Raw genomic sequence first — 18788 nt, 5'->3', positions numbered from 1 at the left:
GGCTTGAAAATCACAACCAGTGATTGTTTGTGAACTCGAGCAACTTAAAGTAAATAAAGTTTTTGTTTATCACACCATTACTCGTTACACGTTACAATGATACTGGTAGCATCGTTTCGCGATGGAGCTGGTCATCAAAAGACTGCAATGACACGTGAAATGATTCAAAAAGTGAAGAAGCGTATTGAGCGAAATTCCCGAGAAGTGCTAATCGAATGAACTGAAAATATCTGACCATAGCTCCGCCGCTTACTGAAAAATGATCTCGAAGTCAAGCCTTACAAGATCCAAAAGGCGCATGATCACCAAAGCAGCAAGAAGTCAGACTTGAGAGAACGAAGGAGTTGCTCCGCTTGGCCGAAAGCAGTCAATTTCCGAAAATTTTTCAAATTGAGCAATTCCCAAAATGATAGAATTTATTTGACCGACCGTTCATGCGAGAATTTGAGTCATCGATCGGCCACCAGGAATTAGCACCCGCCACAGGTAATGGTTTGGGCCGCTGTTGCCGCAGATGGGCACTCTCCAATCGCTTTCATCGAGCCTGGCGTCAAGGTAAATGCGAAATATTATCGGGAAATTATTCTGGAAGATTGCTTTGAAGCCGTGGGCAGACAAAAATTTTGGTGGGAGACCATGGACGTTTCAACAGGACTCGGCAAGAATGGCTAAAAAACACCGTTACGAACTTCATAACGCCCACATAATGGCTCTGAAATTCACTACACACGTATCCGATGGATTTTTTTCTTTAGGCCATTTTGGAAGCAAGGTCCGAACTAAAAAATTCACCAGCCTCGGGGCGCTGAAAAAAGATATTGTCCCCAGTGGGCCAAAATACCTGCAAGTCACATTCGGGCAGTTGTGATTCGTTTCGGGACCATCCCAAGGTCATAGTCAAGGTAAAAGGTGGTCATATCGAGCGAAAGTAAATTGATTCTTAATTTCGATTTATTTTCACACCTTTTTTACTTTCAATTGAGTAAAAGTGATTTTCCAAACTAAGGGTGGAGGCTTTTTAATTGGTTACACTTCGAGTGCCGGACCCTGTAGAGACAATAATTTTTATGGAATAAAATGGTTATTAAAGTAGATGCTTTCCATTTAAATTCAACCGGGCTATTCGGGTCATGTTCTTCGATTTCGATGTAACTTAAATATGTTGCTCTCTGGTCAAAATAATGAGACACGTATTTTTTTGTTCGCCCGAAAAAATTTTTTTTCAAGAGTTATCGGCAATTTTGTTTTTCGCCTCAAACTCGATTTTTTTTAATTATATAAGAAAAAATTTTTTTTAAATGCCCATAACTTAGTCAAAAATAAGCCGATTTGAATGATTCTGGGTTCAAAATAATCGTAATTACTTACAAAAGCGATTTCATGTAGAAACAATTGCAAAAAAGTAGTTGAAATTTTTTTATTTAGAAAAAAATAAAAAAAATTGAAATTTTTTCGAAATTCAATATTTCAAAAAGTGTATTTTGTTTTTTTTTATAACTTTTTCCAAATTAAAAGGACATCTCAAACTTTAATTGAGCTGCATGCCTAGTAGCTAAAATGAGTTGTTTTTGAATAATGAATTTTTGAGTAAACACCCTGTTTCGCACTTTTTGTTTTTTGCAAAATAAAAAATTTTCAACTACTTGTTTGCAACTATTTCTATATGAAATCGCTGGTGTAAGTAATGACGATCATTTTGAACCCAAAATTATTAAAATCGGTTCATTTTTGACTAAGTTATGAACATTTAAAAAAAAAAAAAATCTTATATTATTAAAAAAAAATCGATTTTGAGCCGAAAAACAAAATTGCCGATAAAGCTTGAAAAAAATTTTTTTTGGGCGAAAAAAAAAATACGTGTCTCATTATTTTGACCAGAGAGCAACATATTTGAGTTACATCGAAATCGAAGAACATGTCCCGAACAGCCCTTTTGAATTGAAATGGAAAGAATCTACATAAGAAAATTTTTTTAATTGCTCATAGCTTAGTCAAAAATAAGCCGATTTGAATGATTCTGGGTTCAAAATAATCGTAATTACTTACAAAAGCGATTTCATGTAGAAATAGTTGCAAAAAAGTAGTTGAAAATTTTTTCTTTTGCAAAAAACAAAAACTGCGAAACAGGGTGTTTACTCAAAACTTCATTACTCAAAAACAACTCATTTTAGCTACTAGGCATGCAGCTCAATTAAAGTTTGAGATGTCCTTTTAATTTGGAAAAAGTTATAAAAAAAAACAAAATACACTTTTTGAAATATTGAATTTCGAAAAAATTTCAATTTTTTTTATTTTTTTCTAAATAAAAAAATTTCAACTACTTTTTTGCAATTGTTTCTACATGAAATCGCTTTTGTAAGTAATTACGATTATTTTGAACCCAGAATCATTCAAATCGGCTTATTTTTGACTAAGTTATGGGCATTTAAAAAAAAATTTTTCTTATATAATTAAAAAAAATCGAGTTTGAGGCGAAACACAAAATTGCCGATAACTCTTGAAAAAAAATTTTTTCGGGCGAACAAAAAAATACGTGTCTCATTATTTTGACCAGAGAGCAACATATTTAAGTTACATCGAAATCGAAGAACATGACCCGAATAGCCCGGTTGAATTGAAATGGAAAGCATCAGTAATCATATGTGATCTAGAAATCCAAGGTTTTCTGATAATTCAAGTGAAGATTGTACTGCACTTGGGCAACAATTTGAACAAAAATTCTTTAATTCGAGTCATTAAAACGGTCTAGTCTGAAATTTCATTAGGCTATCTGGAGAATGTATACAAATCCATTCATCAACGTATTTATTTATTTATAAACAAGGTTGCAGCACAAACTATTTATTAAGCTTTAAATAAAAAAGCGTACTTCCTATATTTGTTTTTATTTTTTCTTATTTGGTTAGTACCTCTATTCAAGTGAACTAATAAATCGCGCACAGTATTTCAGCTGCTGAAGTTTTACTGCTGCGAAATACCGTTAGATGGAAAACTATTTTGATGTATTTTTATTTTCGAAGAAGTACATGCATCAAGATCAAATTGCTTCAACCAGTTAACTGTGTTTGACGAGTATACTCGTCATGACAATAAACTAGTTACCTTGGGTATTTAAATTGTAATTGTTGTAAAAATTAATCATATTCTTCAATTTCAAGAGGTTTAGAATAATTTAAGACTATGCCGGAATAAAGCAAAAAAATAATAATATGAAAAAATAAATACTTGTACATATATGAAGCAAATAATATGCGCTTGGAGGCTATACTCGTCATCGTTTGATTTTCGCGACACAAATTTGTGCACTTTGTAAATGGAGCGACACAGTTAACTAGTTAATAACCATTTGCTTCTATAAAAATTGTCTCTAATCAAATGAACCGGACTGTACTTAGACACGAGCGATAAATGGTATACTATGTACATTCTCTTGTGTTCACGGGTTGAAATTTGTTCGACTTTTTTAAATCTCAAAACAATAAACAGTGTCAAGAATAGTCGTAAGACAGCCTTTCATTTAGTTATATATCCCTTCATTTTGCTTATAAATAGAAAATACATAAATTTATAGCTTGGTTTAATTTTGTAATAATCTAGAATAAATTTTATTTTAATATCTCTGTACTGACCTGTATTCGATCAATTTTTGTTGATACTCGTACATTTTGTTTATTTTTATCAAAAGTTAACCAACATGTTCTTTTTCTAACATGATTTTTACCTTCGAAAATTTTTAGGCCAAAAAGTCGTCTAAGCGAACTCTATTGTGTGCAAGTATTGTTACTGTCGCATTGTGCTAATTTTTTGGAGAAATAACTGAACCAATCATTGTCTCATTTACACATTGTTGTGTACGCTAAGTTGCCGTGCCAGTTTCTGTTTACATTAATTCATTTTTAGCTTTACTTGACTGTTTCTCCCTTTACCTTCCGAATGCCCATAAGTAGGTGTACATAGTATTATAATATACATATGTATATTAGGGTGTCCCACCCTAAAAGGCTGCTGTTATTCTACCGGAATTATAAAATTTATTATATTCTAAGATTCCGCCAAAATATTTCGGAAGTATATTAAGATTTCCCAGAACTGACCGATGTAAAAAGAGCTTCAAAAATCGAGTTTTTTATATATAAAATTATTTTTTACAAAAACTCACCTCTGATGATAAAAGTGTTTGAGTTTAAAATATGTATCTGCATAAAAATGTTAAAAAAAAAAAATAATGAGAGTTTTAGAGTTACTTTCAATCGGTCCACTTCACGTAAATCTTAATATTTCTGTGGATATTTTGCTCGATTGGCATAAATTTTAAACGGCCAAATTAAAAGTCTGTTGAGTTCATTTTGCATATGTATGTCTGATTACCCGGAGATTAGCACGGCTTACGAAAAATTAGCAGTCTGTTGAATTTAGATTTTGCTAAAACTTTTGCTAAGTTACATTTAACATGCAGTGATACCCGTAGATGATATTGTATTAATAAATATAAGAAATTTGTGATTGTAAGATGATTATTTTTTAAGAAATACTGATTATTACATGTGATTGAATGCAACGCATAATCGGGCTTATGTTTTTTAAGTTATGCGAAGTTGTGCGACGTAAGCTTAATCAGACCTTCAGTCTTAATCATAATAAATTTTATACATAATTTCGATGGAAAACAGTACCGGTTTTTTATATGGAAGGTGATGCCCCTAATATACATACTTATACTCATATATGCATATGTACATATGTATTATGAATGCCTGTTCGGCTACAGTGCACTTTCGGTTTTCACGCCTAATCAAAATCGAGAGTTGTCACAACCACTAAACTTTTTGTTATGAAAAAGAAAATAATAAATAAGATAAACATAATAAATTTCTAAAATTTAATGAAAAATTAAAAAAAATTTAGATTCGAAATGTTCAGTGTTTTTTTTTAATATTACACCTACAACTTTGCTTCCACCGTAATTAAATATTTATATTTCGAGGTACACTTCGCACCTGCCAACACAACCAGCTATTGAGAAGAGGTGAAGGATATTTTTTTTATTACCGATTCTTATTAATTTTTTTTTAAATGTTGTACAATGACACCTTAAACCTAAGTTTAAGACTATCATTTGGAAGTACTTAGGTTCGAATCTCCGTGCATGAAACACCAAAATGATAAAAATGTTTTTCTAATTGCGGTCGCCCTTCGCCATGAAAACATCTGCCATTCGGATTCGGCTTAAAACTATAGGAACAACTTCGAGACGCACACAACAAATAGGAAGAGGAGCTCGACCAAATAGCCAAAAAGGGTGTAATACTAATAAACAATTTTCATTTGATAACTTAACGCATTTTAGGAAGCGTTTTACAATATAATCTCTACTCGCTCTCTACAAGATCTCCTACGTATTTGAGAAAAAATCAGCTGAAGATGGATGCTGTATCGTTGACATGATTTTTTAGTTGTTTCTTGTGAGCTATGGCAAATTTATGAAGCAAATTGTAAACATATTTTCATTTCCTTTCATTTTATTTTTCCCATTATTTCTATCAGAAAAACTCTCTGCATCTATGTATTTGCGATAATTCTGTTTTTTCATCATTGTTATCTCGTCTGAAATTGAATATCTGAAAAGTTCTGAGACGTTGAAAGGTTGTAATTTTTTTTCAACGAATGGAAAAAATAAAAAACATTTAATAATTAGATCCGTAACAACGGCTAAATGTTTTATCTTTTGAATTTCTGAAAGTGTACAGTGGCGGTCAAAACAATAGCTGCTCAACATAAGATACAGTTTTGACTATCTAATTTTTTTCATTTTTCTTTTTATAAAAATATAGTTCATAATACAACAAAAAAAGTATAAAAAATTGTGCGCATTTCCAATAAGGAAACAAATGGAAACACCGTCAACAAAAACAAAGTCATTAAAAATCAATGCGAATTTTAAGCCACTTTGGACAAAACCCTTAATTTTTGTAAACAGTGACTAAAAATTTTGAAATTGTGATGCAAATTTTTTTATAATTTTTGTATTTTGTTCTTTGAGTTAGGTGGTTTTTATTGCAGCTTGATCTTATGACTGCCGCTGTGTCTTTAATCTTTTCAGGTTTGGCCACAATTTCTGTCTGTTTTTTAAGTCACAAAATTTAGTTTAATTATTAAACCTTTGGAGGCTAAAATGTAATATTCGATAACCAAAAATATTTACTTGCCACATTCACGTGTTATGCCGTCATTAGTGGCTCTCTTCCATGCTCCAGAATTTCAAAAATTTTAATAGGTACTTAAATTACATATGCTATTATTTTTCTCTTTTAAAATATTATGATTTTTAAATCGTTTCTATTTTTACAAACTGTGTGAGGACTTCAAAAATAATGGTATGCAAAATCATACAAAAAGAACCGAGGAATCAAAAAATCAAACTGCTGAAACAAGCAGCCGGTGGAGTAGAGAGTAGCAAGTGACTTGTCTCACCGCATGGATCGATAACGCAAAGCTGATCTCTAATTTTTTGCTGTGAACTTTCTTTAAACTTAAAAACTATTCCGACATTTCTGGCCGCATACCAATTAGGTTGTCGGTAATATCGAGGTTGCACTGTACTCTTTATGTTTGGTATTCAATTCATTGTCCACAACATTGATCGGTACTCATTTAAAATTCCACTTTGAATGAGTAAAATAATTATGCATTAAAATTAGCTTGAAGATATGCTTCGATAAAGCTTCTTCTTAAAGAGTAGAATATTTGCCATAACCGCATACAAGCGCACGAGTAAATCGTTATACTGAGCTATTAAAGAAGGGAACCAGAGCTCAACTGCCGCATTTTCATTTTCCAAACAATAAAGACGCTCAGCTATAAATTTACACACTTCAAAGAGGAAATTGCTTTGATATACATGAATGACCAAACGGATGGTCAATTGTGAGTTTCCTCAGCAAAAATGTTACATAATGCATTAAATTAACACATACTCGTATGCGCATAAGTGAATAAGTTTGTAGGATTTGTAAATTTTTCAACCATGATCGTACTAATATTTTACTTATGGTATTTCCAAAACACAATTTATGACTGCGGACGTATGTATGTATGTATGTGCATATAGAATTAACATGTAGAAAAATCTATAAAATTCTATTAAGTTATTTATGAAATTCTAGAAAAAAGTAAGTAATTTAATATATGACTCGTATGATTTTCCAAACATCCTTTTCAAGAGTCTGACAAACTTTTAGTATACCAAAGTTAACATTTTATTGCTAAAGTTAGTGCATTAGTTAGGAATACTCTTAGGTTTAAAAATCAGGTAATAACTTGTAATGAACCAAAACATCAAGTCCCAGATTCAAATTGGCAATGGATAATTCAAATAACGACCTTTCTTGAAGACAGTACTGTTAGCAGGCGCTTAGGAATATTACGATCGGGTCGGCGAGCAAGCTAAGTCCAAACCAAATGAGGGCATTAATCTCTCTACTTGTATATGGTGTGTGGAATATGTGTGAGCGTCAAATGAACTGTGACTTTTTATTTAATTATTTAATTTTCAATTTTTTTTTTTTTTAAATATAGTCCATACTACAACAAAAACCATATAAAGCAAAGTTTCGAACTTCGTAAAACTTCCTCAAATTTCCATCAAAATTTCAAAGTTTTTACTCAGGATCTTTAGAAAAATGTCGGGTATACAGTTTTGTAGATCATTGAATTTTGGTACAATAAAGTGCAAGTTTCAAGTAGTTCAAAAATCGCGTTGATTTTTGACAAATTTTTCTACTGACGGTGTTGGGTGTTTTCTTCCACATAAAAAAAAAGTAAAGTAGGCGTTAAATGGAGGAAATGCACAAGACCGCGACCGAAAAAATTCTCAAAAAACAATGAGATTTTTGACCTACTTGAACACAATTTAATGGGTTATAAAATTGCATATTTGAAACTGTTTCATGAATTCTGAGTAAAAATTTTGAAATTGTGATGGAAATTTGGCGAATTCTAACAAATTTTGAACTTTTAAAAATAAATATATAATTGGCGTTTACTCCTTTTTTAAGTGTTTGCCCGAGATCCTCCTCCTATTTGTGGGGTGCTTTTTGATGTTGTTCCACAAATAGAGGGACCTACAGTTTTAAGCCGACTCCGAACGGCGAATGTTTTTTATGAGAAGCTTTTTCATGACAAGCTTAAAACTTTGCTTTATATATTTTTTATTGTAGTATGAACTGTGCTTTTATAAAAGGTTAATTGAAATTAAAAAGTAAATAAATAAATAGTAAAAACTTGCCCATATATGGTGACGATGTCAATATATGGTGACTTTTAGCGTTGACTATATGTATATAGGTAAGCGTTAGCGTGTTGCACATTTACTTAGATTTTTTAATTTTGTTGTTAACTAAACACTTTATTTTGACGCTACGAAAAGCAGTATTTTTGGTTTTTTTCTTGTATCACTTTTGTTGTTCTCAACTAAATAAAACTCTTTTTTGTTAGTTAGTAGATGATTCAATACAGTTTTGAAAGAAAATAATATTTTCCTCAGAACCATTTTGTAAAGTATAATTTTGTTTTTGATTCCTTTATTAATTACACTTGTCTTATGACACTAAGTAATTCTTTCTACAATGACAGCTTCGAGCGCCTGCCAAGTAGCCAACATAGTTGTCGGAATCTGTTTTTTACCTCATTTCTTTTCAACATAATATGTTCTTTCCAGAGATGTTTTGAGTCAATAGTCATTCCTAGGTGTCTTGCTTTGGTGTCTATCGGGATTTGGGAATTGTTTATTGTCCGATTCTTTTGTTCTACTTTCTTGTTAGAGTGAGCTATATGAATTGTTTTGCCACTATTTACTTGTGTACCCCAAGCATTAAACCATGTTAATATTTTGTTCAAAATCTGCTGTAACTTGTTTGTTGCTGCTTCTAAAGTTTTATGAGTTGCCAATAGGACGGTGTCATCTGCAAAAATTGCTATCATGTCGATACTTGCTGGCTATTCCCTAGCTGTGTACAGCACATATAGTACTGTACTAGGACACTGCCCTGAGGCAGTATCTGTTTGCTAAATAGCTTTTCATTATCAGATAGTAGTCAAGTGGAAGATGTTGTTCAAGTTCAAAAATTAGACCCTTGTGCCACACGCTGTCGAAAGCTTTCGCTGTATCAAGTATTTTATCAATTTCTGACAATATTTTATTTGTTACTCTATGTACCTGTTCTATTGTTGAATGTTTTTTTACGCAATCCGAATTGGTGCAAAGGAAATAAGTTTCGCGTTTGTAGTATGAAGTCAAGGCGGTCATGGATAATGATGGTAATAAACTAATTGGTCTGTATGAAGAAGCTTCAGAGGCGTCTTTATTAGGTTTGAGTTTTGCAATGATTTCGGCAACTTTCCAAGGCAGTGGTAAATACTTCATTCGTAATACTGAGTTAAATATACTTCTTAAGTAAAGGGTGACTTTGTCAGGTAACTCATTTAGAATCCTTCCTGTGATTCCGTCATATTCTGGGGATTTATTTACATCAATTTTTGTCTCAATATTTAATTGGTGTATTTATGTTATGTTATTTGTGAGGTGAGCATGAAATTCAGGGTTATCAATGTCTTGGTTATTATGTTGATTTGTAAATGTTCTTTTAATGATCAGCCAGTATTTTTGCTCTTTCTTTAGGAGTTTTCACTCAAGAATTTGTCCTTTGGTTGGTGCATAACTACGTTGTCGATTTTTTTGCAGGTTTTCCGTAGTTTGTAGCTCTAGTAGCTCCCAGTGATGCAATATATTTTTAGTATAAAAATAAAGGAAAAAAATATGAAAACCAAGTTAATCAAAACTAAGTTAAAAATATTAAAACCGAGTATACTTTATTTTGAAGCTCACAGTATGTAGCTTTGGTTAGTCCTCTCTTTAATTTTGAAGTGTCAAATGACCACCGTGCAAATGGTCAAGATTTCAAAAATTATGTAGAGTATAGCTTGGTATTTTTTTAATAGGACTATGAATAAGTTCGTGCGGTTTTACAACAGATGGCGTAACTTGATTATTATTCCATCGATCCACATTTCCAAACATTCATTGGAGAGCTACTGTCGTAAGGCACAAACGTCAGTATAAGTTTTTTATTTGAAGCGTAAACAACAATATTTTTACCACACTTGAAAATGTCGAATTTCGTGCCAAATAATGTGTTTTTGCGGGGAATTCTTCTTCATTATTTTAATATGAAGAAAAAAGCAGCCGAAAGTCATCGTATCTTGGTGGAAGTTTATGGTGAGCATGCTCTATCTGAGCGAACGTGCCAGAAGTGGTTTGCACGCTTTAAAAGTGGTGATTTTGGCTTGGAAGACGAAGAACGCGAGGGTGCGCCGCCAAAGTTCATGGATACCGAATTGGAGGAATTGCTCGATCAAGATCCGGCTCAAACGCAAGAAGAGGTTGCAAAAACTTTGGGAGTTGATCAATCAACCATTTCCAAACGTTTAAAAGCCATGGGAATGATCCGAAAGGTAGGCCATTGGGTGCCGTATGAATTGAAGCCAAGAGACGTTGAACGCCGTTTTATGGCATGCGAACAACTGCTTCAACGGCACAAAAGAAAGGGTTTTTTGCATCGAATTGTGACTGGCGATGAAAAGTGGGTCCATTACGACAATCCAAAACGTCGGGCAACGTATGGATACCCTGGCCATGCTTCAACATCGACGTCGGCGCAGAATATTCATGGCCTGAAGGTTATGCTGTGTATCTGGTGGGACCAGCTGGGTGTTGTGTATTATGAGCTACTGAAACCGAATGAAACGATTACGGGGGATGTCTACCGACGACAATTGATGCGTTTGAGCCGAGCACTGCGAGAAAAACGGCCGCAATACGCCGATAGACACGACAAAGTTATTTTGCAACATGACAATGCTCGGCCACATGTTGCACAAGTGGTCAAAACATACTTAGAAACGCTCAAATGGGATGTCCTACCCCACCCGCCGTATAGTCCAGACCTTGCGCCATCCGATTACTATCTCTTCCGATCGATGCAACATGGCCTGGCTGACCAGCACTTCCGTAATTACGATGAAGTCAAAAAATGGATCGATTCGTGGATTGCGGCAAAACCGACCGAATTTTTCACAAAGGGAATCCGTGAATTGCCAGAAAGATGGGAAAAAGTAGTAGTAAGCGATGGACAATATTTTGAATATTAAATTTGTAACCATTTTACGTCAATAAAGTTTCAAATTTCGAAAAAAAACCGAATTAATTTCTTTTAATTCTCGGTTTGGCAGACTTGCTAAAAGCACTTTCCTTGGCACGTACTTATACGAGTATAACTTTTTTAGATATGGATAAATAATAAGCTAAAAGTATTTCTGAAATTACCTTTGCTGTATCAAATTTGATAAGTTCAAATTTTTTGATTAAAATTGTTACTTGCAATAAACTCGTCATTAAGTTTTGTTTGACTAATTCGATTTCACTTTCTTCCTATTAGCTTTAGTTCCGTTACTCTTAGTAAAGAAATTTTTCTGGCTTGATTGATTTGGAGCTATTGAGCCAGAAGATCCAGCGTATCTTGCTCTTATTGTTAGTATCATTTCAGGGAGTAGAACCTCGTGCCAGCTAGTAATCTTAAATATTGGTTACTCCAGAACTTATCTGGTGCGAATTCGCATATAGGAATATCAAGTGTTGAATTATAGTAATTTTGTTCTTCAATGCATCTGAGGTATTTTTTCTTATTAATTTCTAATGTAAATTTGACAGTTCAAAGTCTTCATAATATTAAACAAATAAAAAATATATTAAAAATTAAATTGTTTGCTTTTTCAAAGTTGTGGCTCTGCGTGTGGAATGGCCGTGATTGCCTTCTTATTTCATTCATTTTTAAATATGTAATCTTGATTAGATGAGATCGAATGCCATGCACGGTCGGTTTTGGTTGTTGTTAAGTTCTAAAGAATTGTTAACTTTGAAAAAATTTAGAGGGAAATATGTAGAAATAACGATGACATATTGTTTACAAAATTATTTAAAAAATTAAATTTCTGTGATTCAACACTTGCATGTGACGAATTATCAGCTGCCAGCAAATTAAAATGTATCTGACCATGAGTAAAATATCTGGCCAAAAGCAAAACGTGTTGTGACTAATGAAAGACGAAATTGCATTTATGTTTTGCCAAAAGCGCCAACACTCAGAGCTTAGCTCATTAAACACATATGTATATACTTACATACATGAATCTCAGTAACAGAAAACATATTTGTATTTAGTACAAAAACTCTGAAGCAAAATAACAAAAAAGGTAAAAAACAAAACGGAAATTTAACAAAAGCTGGATAATTTGAATAAAACGAAATACTTCCAACCAGATTTCGTTCCTAGAAAATACAGATGGAACATTAAAGATCGCATGACAGGTTTTAAAGAATTAGATTTTAAACATTCTTGACCCTTTACTGCCAGCTTATAACTCGTATGAAGGCCCACCGTATATTTTTTAAATCTTGCAAAGAAGAAAGTAAAGTAAAGGTATTATAGGTCATATATGCCATTCCCTATATTTATTTATTTATCAACAGAAATTAGTCTGCATCTGGAAGACTCTTCATTTGATGAAATATGGTAGGCGCCTATGTAGATACCTTTTGGAGTTGAAAACAGCCAGAAGAAGAGGTTGCAAATCCGGGTGAAATCAGTCCGAATATGCCGTGTGACCCCACTTATAAACTTTGATTTTTCGATCAGTGGATGTTTTTTATACAATACATACATACATACTATATGTATAGTGGCGAGCAGAACGTGTAGCCAACATTCATGCATTTTTTATTGCTGTAGTCATTTTTAAAAATAATGCAATCAAATTTTCCAGTTAAATCCTTCATTTATTAATAAATAATATTTGATCAAATGAAGAGTCTTCCAGATGCAGACAAATAAATATTACAAAATATTTAAAAATAAAAAGGATGTTACAAAAATTGTTAGTAACCCTAATTAGTAACCCTTTATTCTTAAGACCGTTGTCCTTGCCGTTATTTTTTTGTTGTTAAAATGTACTGTTAATTCGCGATAAGCAAAAAAAAAAATATGTATGAATCGAAATGAGGGAGATTGAAGAAGAAATTGTTTTTTTTTTTTTTCTGAAAATGGTCGCTCATCCAGGGAAATGCACAACGCTTGGAAATTTGCCATCAAACTGTACTTAATGCTCTTAAACGGCGGAATATAAAGGCTCCAAAGGCTAATAAAAACTTAAGTCATTTTAGGCTATCTCTGGCATGTTTTACATTTTAATATGAAAATTGTCAGTTCTTCTGCTGAGCTGACACGTTTATTTTGTTTTACGATCAGTCTTTGTTTCGAACAACATTTATAATACGAAAATTCGCTATCCGACGCTAGATGTTACAAGTGATCACCTGGTATTCTAAACCGAGATTGACTTTGTAGGTCTACCTAGCGTTAGCGGATGAAACTCACTAAAATTACTAAAAAAATTTGACATAAAGTAGAAATATGGGGCTATAATGCCGCGAGAATGAATATGTTTTTGTCACACCGCTGATGAACTGAGTGTATCGCAACCGAGGAAAAGTAAATGAACATATAAAAACAAATACAATTAAATAAATGCTTCTTATGTTGCTTATTACTAGAGAACGACCGACCTTCGCCCATGCTCGGTTAGAAAATTTCAGTTCAGGTTCGGTTTAAACAAGGAAGCAAAACATTCTTAAATTTGTAGTATTAGTATTTGTTAAATTTTTTGAATACTAATATCAAAGCCTACATTTTTTGTTGAAAAAAATTATCTGCTATGGCTTGTGAGCCTTTGTTGGTGCTGCAGATCAGCTCTACAAATATACCTATAGATGATGCTCCTTGCAAAGTGGAAATGCCGATAAGCTATGGTTTTACATTACAGTGTAAAATATTCAACTATGAATACAAATAATTCACACAAGTTTGGTATTTTTACAAACAAAAGTAAAGGGTGATCAATTTAGAGGTATCGGATTTGAAATTGAAATAAAGTAACGAAAATTCTAATTGATTGTGCAATCTTTATTATTTTTGAGTAGAACCATTCATGACATTTCAAATGTTTCCCGCAACTGCGCCGTGATTCGGCCATCCGTAGGCACCAATTTTGAATGACTAGCTGAGGACTTCGGTCGATATCTCGTCAATAACTTTAGTAATGTTGACTTCCAATACCTCAATCGAAGCTGGTTTATCCACCAAGCATTTAAACTTTACATGCCCCCACAAATAAATATCCACAGTTGTGATATCACACGAGCTCAGTGGTCAATCCAGATAGATAAATTGCTCACCGACACGACGACGCAGTAAATCTATTGTTCCACTTGCTGTATGGCAAGATACGCCTTCTTGTTGGAATCAAGTGCTGTGTAGATCACGGGTTTCAATTTCCGGCATCAAAAAGTCGTTTATCATAGACTCGAATTTGAAAAAATATGGGCCGACGAATAGTTCAGCCCATAAGCCGCACCAAACGGTTGTTTTCAATGGATGTAATGGCTGTTCTTGAATGGCTTCGGGTTTTTCTTCAGCCCAAATACGGCAATTGCTTATTGACGTTCCCATTAAGCTGAAAATGTGCCTCGTCGCTGTACACCATAAGTTGGCCTGAGCTCGCAATGAACACTTTTCACAAAGCGTCGATTTTCGTAATAAAATTGTGCGATTTGTAAACGTTGTTGGGGTGTAAGTCTTTCTATGATGAAATGTCAATGAATGCTGAAAAAAATTATGTATTTAGGTTGACAGTAGTCACGCGTGATCTGTCAAAAACCCCCTATTGGAAAAGGTACCTCCAATCCGATTACCCTTTATAAGATGAGTATACATATGTATGTTTTGAGCCGCCGTAGCCGAATGGGTTGGTACGTGACTACCATTCGGAATTCACAGAGTGAACGTAAGTTCGAATATCGATGAAACACCAAAATGAAGAAAAACATTTTTCTAATAGCGGTCGCTCCTCGGCAGGTAATAGCAAACCTCCGAGTGTATTTCTGCCATGAAAAAGTTCTTCATAAAAAAATATCTGCCATTCGTAGTCGGCTTGAAACTGTAGGTCCCTCCATTTGTGGAATAACGCACACCACAAATAGGAGGAGGAGCTCGGCCCAACACCCTAAAAGGGTGTACGCGCCAATTGTATATATAGGTATATATGTTTTGAGTTGAAATGAATGTGTTTGAAACTTTAAAGCTTTGTTTAAAAAATATACCGGATTTTTAAAAAGTCAATACCGTCAAGGAAAAAAATTATCAAAATCAACGAATACTATTTATTTATTACAGGCACATACTTACTAGGATTAAATCGATTATAAAACTGTGTACCCAAAAATATTCTAAAAATTCAGAATACTAATTTTGAAATTTTATTTATTTACTTACATATTTATTTATTGATCAATTTATTAGTGCAATAAGGTTACAACTGGACTTTTATAGTTCAACAAAAAAAAAACAATGTCCAAGAATATCCATCAAATAAGTGGGAAGGATAAGAGGGCAATATGATTGTATACTCGGCAATGAGCTAAACTTTCATAAAACAAAAAAATGTAAAAGAATAAATAAGTAAAATAAATACAGTCAAAACTGGTTAAAATGTTGCTGGCTTGATTAATTGAGCAGAAGGGTAAATCTGGGTCGTTCTAGTAGCGTAGACCCGACTATCTTGTGGAATCTATGAATGCACCAACACATTTTCCTAATATTTATGCAAGTTATTTTTCACAAAATTTTTGCTAACTATTCTGTATTTTTCTTTTGCACAGATCCATGCTCGTGCCAAGCGTAGTTACAATGTACCTGGTGGTGTTAGCAAGTTGGAAAACAAGGATGCTGAGCAACGTCTACAGGCTTCACTCGATAAATTAGCTGCCGGGGATGATGGCCCCAATTACAGGTACGTCTTCCTACCCATACACAGCAGTAAATAAGCATATCTGTAGACATTTGAAAAAATTGCATTAATCGGCTTAGCACTTTTTACTTTAAACAAAACATTACACTACTGATTTTTGTTATACGTTATCTAGATTAAATTAAATCTTCCAATTCTGTAGCATACGGACACACGTATTTTAATAAACAATTAATGAAAGTATTAAATTTGTCCATGCAATGCAATGATTTATTAATACATAAAAAGCAGAACTGCTAAAGTCAATATATGCATGCATGTAGGTATATTTATATGTTCGAACTCATATTTAATCCCTTTATATTTTAGGATTTCGAAAATTTATTCCGCCACCACACAAATCGTTTCGGGCACTTTGACCAAAATTGATGCTGAACTCATTGATGAGAACGATGTTGCAATACGTTGTAATATCAAAATCTTTGCAAAGCCATGGCTGCCCAATGGCATTGAGGTGACTTTTAAGTGCCCCAATAAGGAGTTGGTGAAACGTCGCCATAGTCGCTCTGTCGAGCATTTGGAGAAGAAGACACACAAGAAACGCAATCATCATAGCTTGGACAAAACCGAACATTTGTTCAGCAAATTCCAAATTAAGTACAATCGTCGCTATCACACCGCAATGGAGCGTCAAATGCGCTTGAGAATTTTCAAACAAAATTTGCAAACTATACACGATTTGAATAGCAAAGAGATGGGTAAGTGCATGCCATATGTCTTTGATTGTGGGTGGGCACACTCGTAGGCACATATTTACATGTGTGTATGTGTGTATGCACATCAGTGGGAAGCAAAAGTTTTACTTCCGTTGCTACAAACGTGCGCTATCAAATATTTCATTTCCTCCTATTCACTCTGCTTTCATGTTTTGTGATTGTTTTTCCCCCTTGCGTATTTTTTTCTTGCAGGTAGCGCCAAGTACGGCATTACAGAATTTGCTGACTTGACTAGCACCGAATACAAACAACGTACCGGCCTGTGGCAACGCTCCGAGGATAAGCCAAGCAAGAATGCACCAGCTGTGATTCCCGATGTGGAGTTGCCGAAGGAATTCGATTGGCGAGAGAAGGGTGTTATTTCGAAAGTGAAGAATCAAGGTATGTGCGGTTCGTGCTGGGCCTTCAGTGTGACGGGTAATGTGGAGGGATTGCATGCGGTGAAGACGGGCAAATTGGAGGAATACTCTGAGCAAGAATTGCTTGATTGCGACACTACTGATTCGGCCTGCAATGGTGGTTTGATGGACAATGCTTACGAGTAAGTCAGCGCAATTTCGTGTATATGTGTACATATTTACCTCATATGTCTTTGATTGGCAATTATCATATATTATTTTCTTTGAAATTATAGAGCGATACAACATATTGGTGGCTTGGAGTTGGAATCCGACTATCCATATGAAGGACACAAAGACCAGTGCCAATTCAAAAAGTCACTGGTGCATGCCAAAGTGAAGGGTGGCGTTGATTTGCCCAAGAATGAGACGGCCATTGCACAGTGGTTGATTACCAATGGACCTATTTCGATTGGTAGGTATTTTTCTTGATATCTAATTTATTTTATTCTTAGACTTTCATATGAATAAAGATTCCCAAGGAATAAGGCAAATTTGGTGTTATATGTTTTTTTTTTTATAATTATTTTTTTCATTATTATTATTTTGTTTTATCTATAATTATGCTATTGTAGGAGCATAAGCATTCCCCATAAATGTAAGGGAAATACTGAGGGAGTGACAGTCCTTGGCCGTATATAAATGCGGGTCGTTTCGGTAACGTAGAACCGACTGTCGTAAAAATGGCATAATTATAATATAATCACGCATACATGCATAATTCGTCAAGTTTACCACCACGTTTGACAATTGTCAACCTTTTTGAGGCAGGGGCTAGTTCCAAACCTGTACAAAATCAAAGCATTTTCTGCGCCGTCTTTACATTGGTTTGTCACAGCAAATGCCGATCTAGCAGAAGTTGCGGAATCTACGTCTTGAGAGTTACCTCACACAAATAAAACATATTCCGGTAACCTGCCAAACTCCAAGCCCTGTGGATAGACATATCCCAAAGAGTCTACCATTTAGTAAAACGTTTGTGTGTTGAGAATTGTGATGCCAATAGGGAAACGGTTTCTTATTAGATTAAGATTAAAAATGTTTTTTATTATAAAACATATTATTATTATTAAAACTTATACATAAATTAAAATCTTGCCATCTTAAATCTATACTTACAAAACGTTTACAGTCTAGTTACATCTCCTAATATATTTTCGTTGGTTTGATATTTGGCGTTGACTTTAGTGTGAAAACTTAGTCCCAGATATTGCTGCTTTTTAATATTAGTTTGAGGAAAAAGAAATCCATTATTTTCTCGGTAGATGACTGTAGTGATCGATGTCTCGTAAAGTATCGATCAAACAATTTAAAATTTATGGTCGTTGTCAAGGTGACATTTCACACTAAAAAATTCAATTGTGAGTTACAGAGTCCGTGACATTTTACAATTTTTCTTTGATAAAAGCGAAAATGCGAGCCGGGGTCCTGAAATTGTGAATGGTGTTTATGGTGCCGATACTGAACAGCTAATTACGTGCAATTTTGGTTTCGTCGATTCCGTTCAGGCACTTTTGACGTTAAAGAAAATGTCGATAAAATCAAAGATCGACCACAAAACAGTTTTAAACCACTTGCGCAAAAATAATGGATTTCTTTTTCCCCAAACTCACATTTAGTTGGTCCACCGTTAGCATCAAATCCTTCCCCTTTTCTTTGCGTGGTGTTCTACAGTAAAACTCGCTATTGTTCTTTGAAT

General features: G+C 33.9%; 1 protein-coding gene across 2 annotated transcripts in view; it reads left to right on the top strand.

Annotated features, from left to right (window-relative positions):
* The window catches only part of LOC128871743 (putative cysteine proteinase CG12163), a 64836-nt gene that overhangs the window by 42691 nt on the left and 3357 nt on the right, over window positions 1–18788 (top strand). For both annotated transcript variants that reach the window (XM_054113768.1, XM_054113769.1), the window contains 4 exons: window positions 15827–15957; window positions 16285–16673; window positions 16884–17232; window positions 17326–17504. In XM_054113768.1, coding sequence (XP_053969743.1) covers window positions 15827–15957; window positions 16285–16673; window positions 16884–17232; window positions 17326–17504 — 1048 coding nt within the window. The remainder of the gene's footprint in view (window positions 1–15826; window positions 15958–16284; window positions 16674–16883; window positions 17233–17325; window positions 17505–18788) is intronic.

Source organism: Anastrepha ludens, chromosome 2, assembly GCF_028408465.1.
Source record: "Anastrepha ludens isolate Willacy chromosome 2, idAnaLude1.1, whole genome shotgun sequence".
In the NCBI taxonomy this organism is placed as follows: domain Eukaryota; kingdom Metazoa; phylum Arthropoda; class Insecta; order Diptera; family Tephritidae; genus Anastrepha; species Anastrepha ludens.
This window is presented reverse-complemented; position numbering and strand designations above follow the sequence as displayed.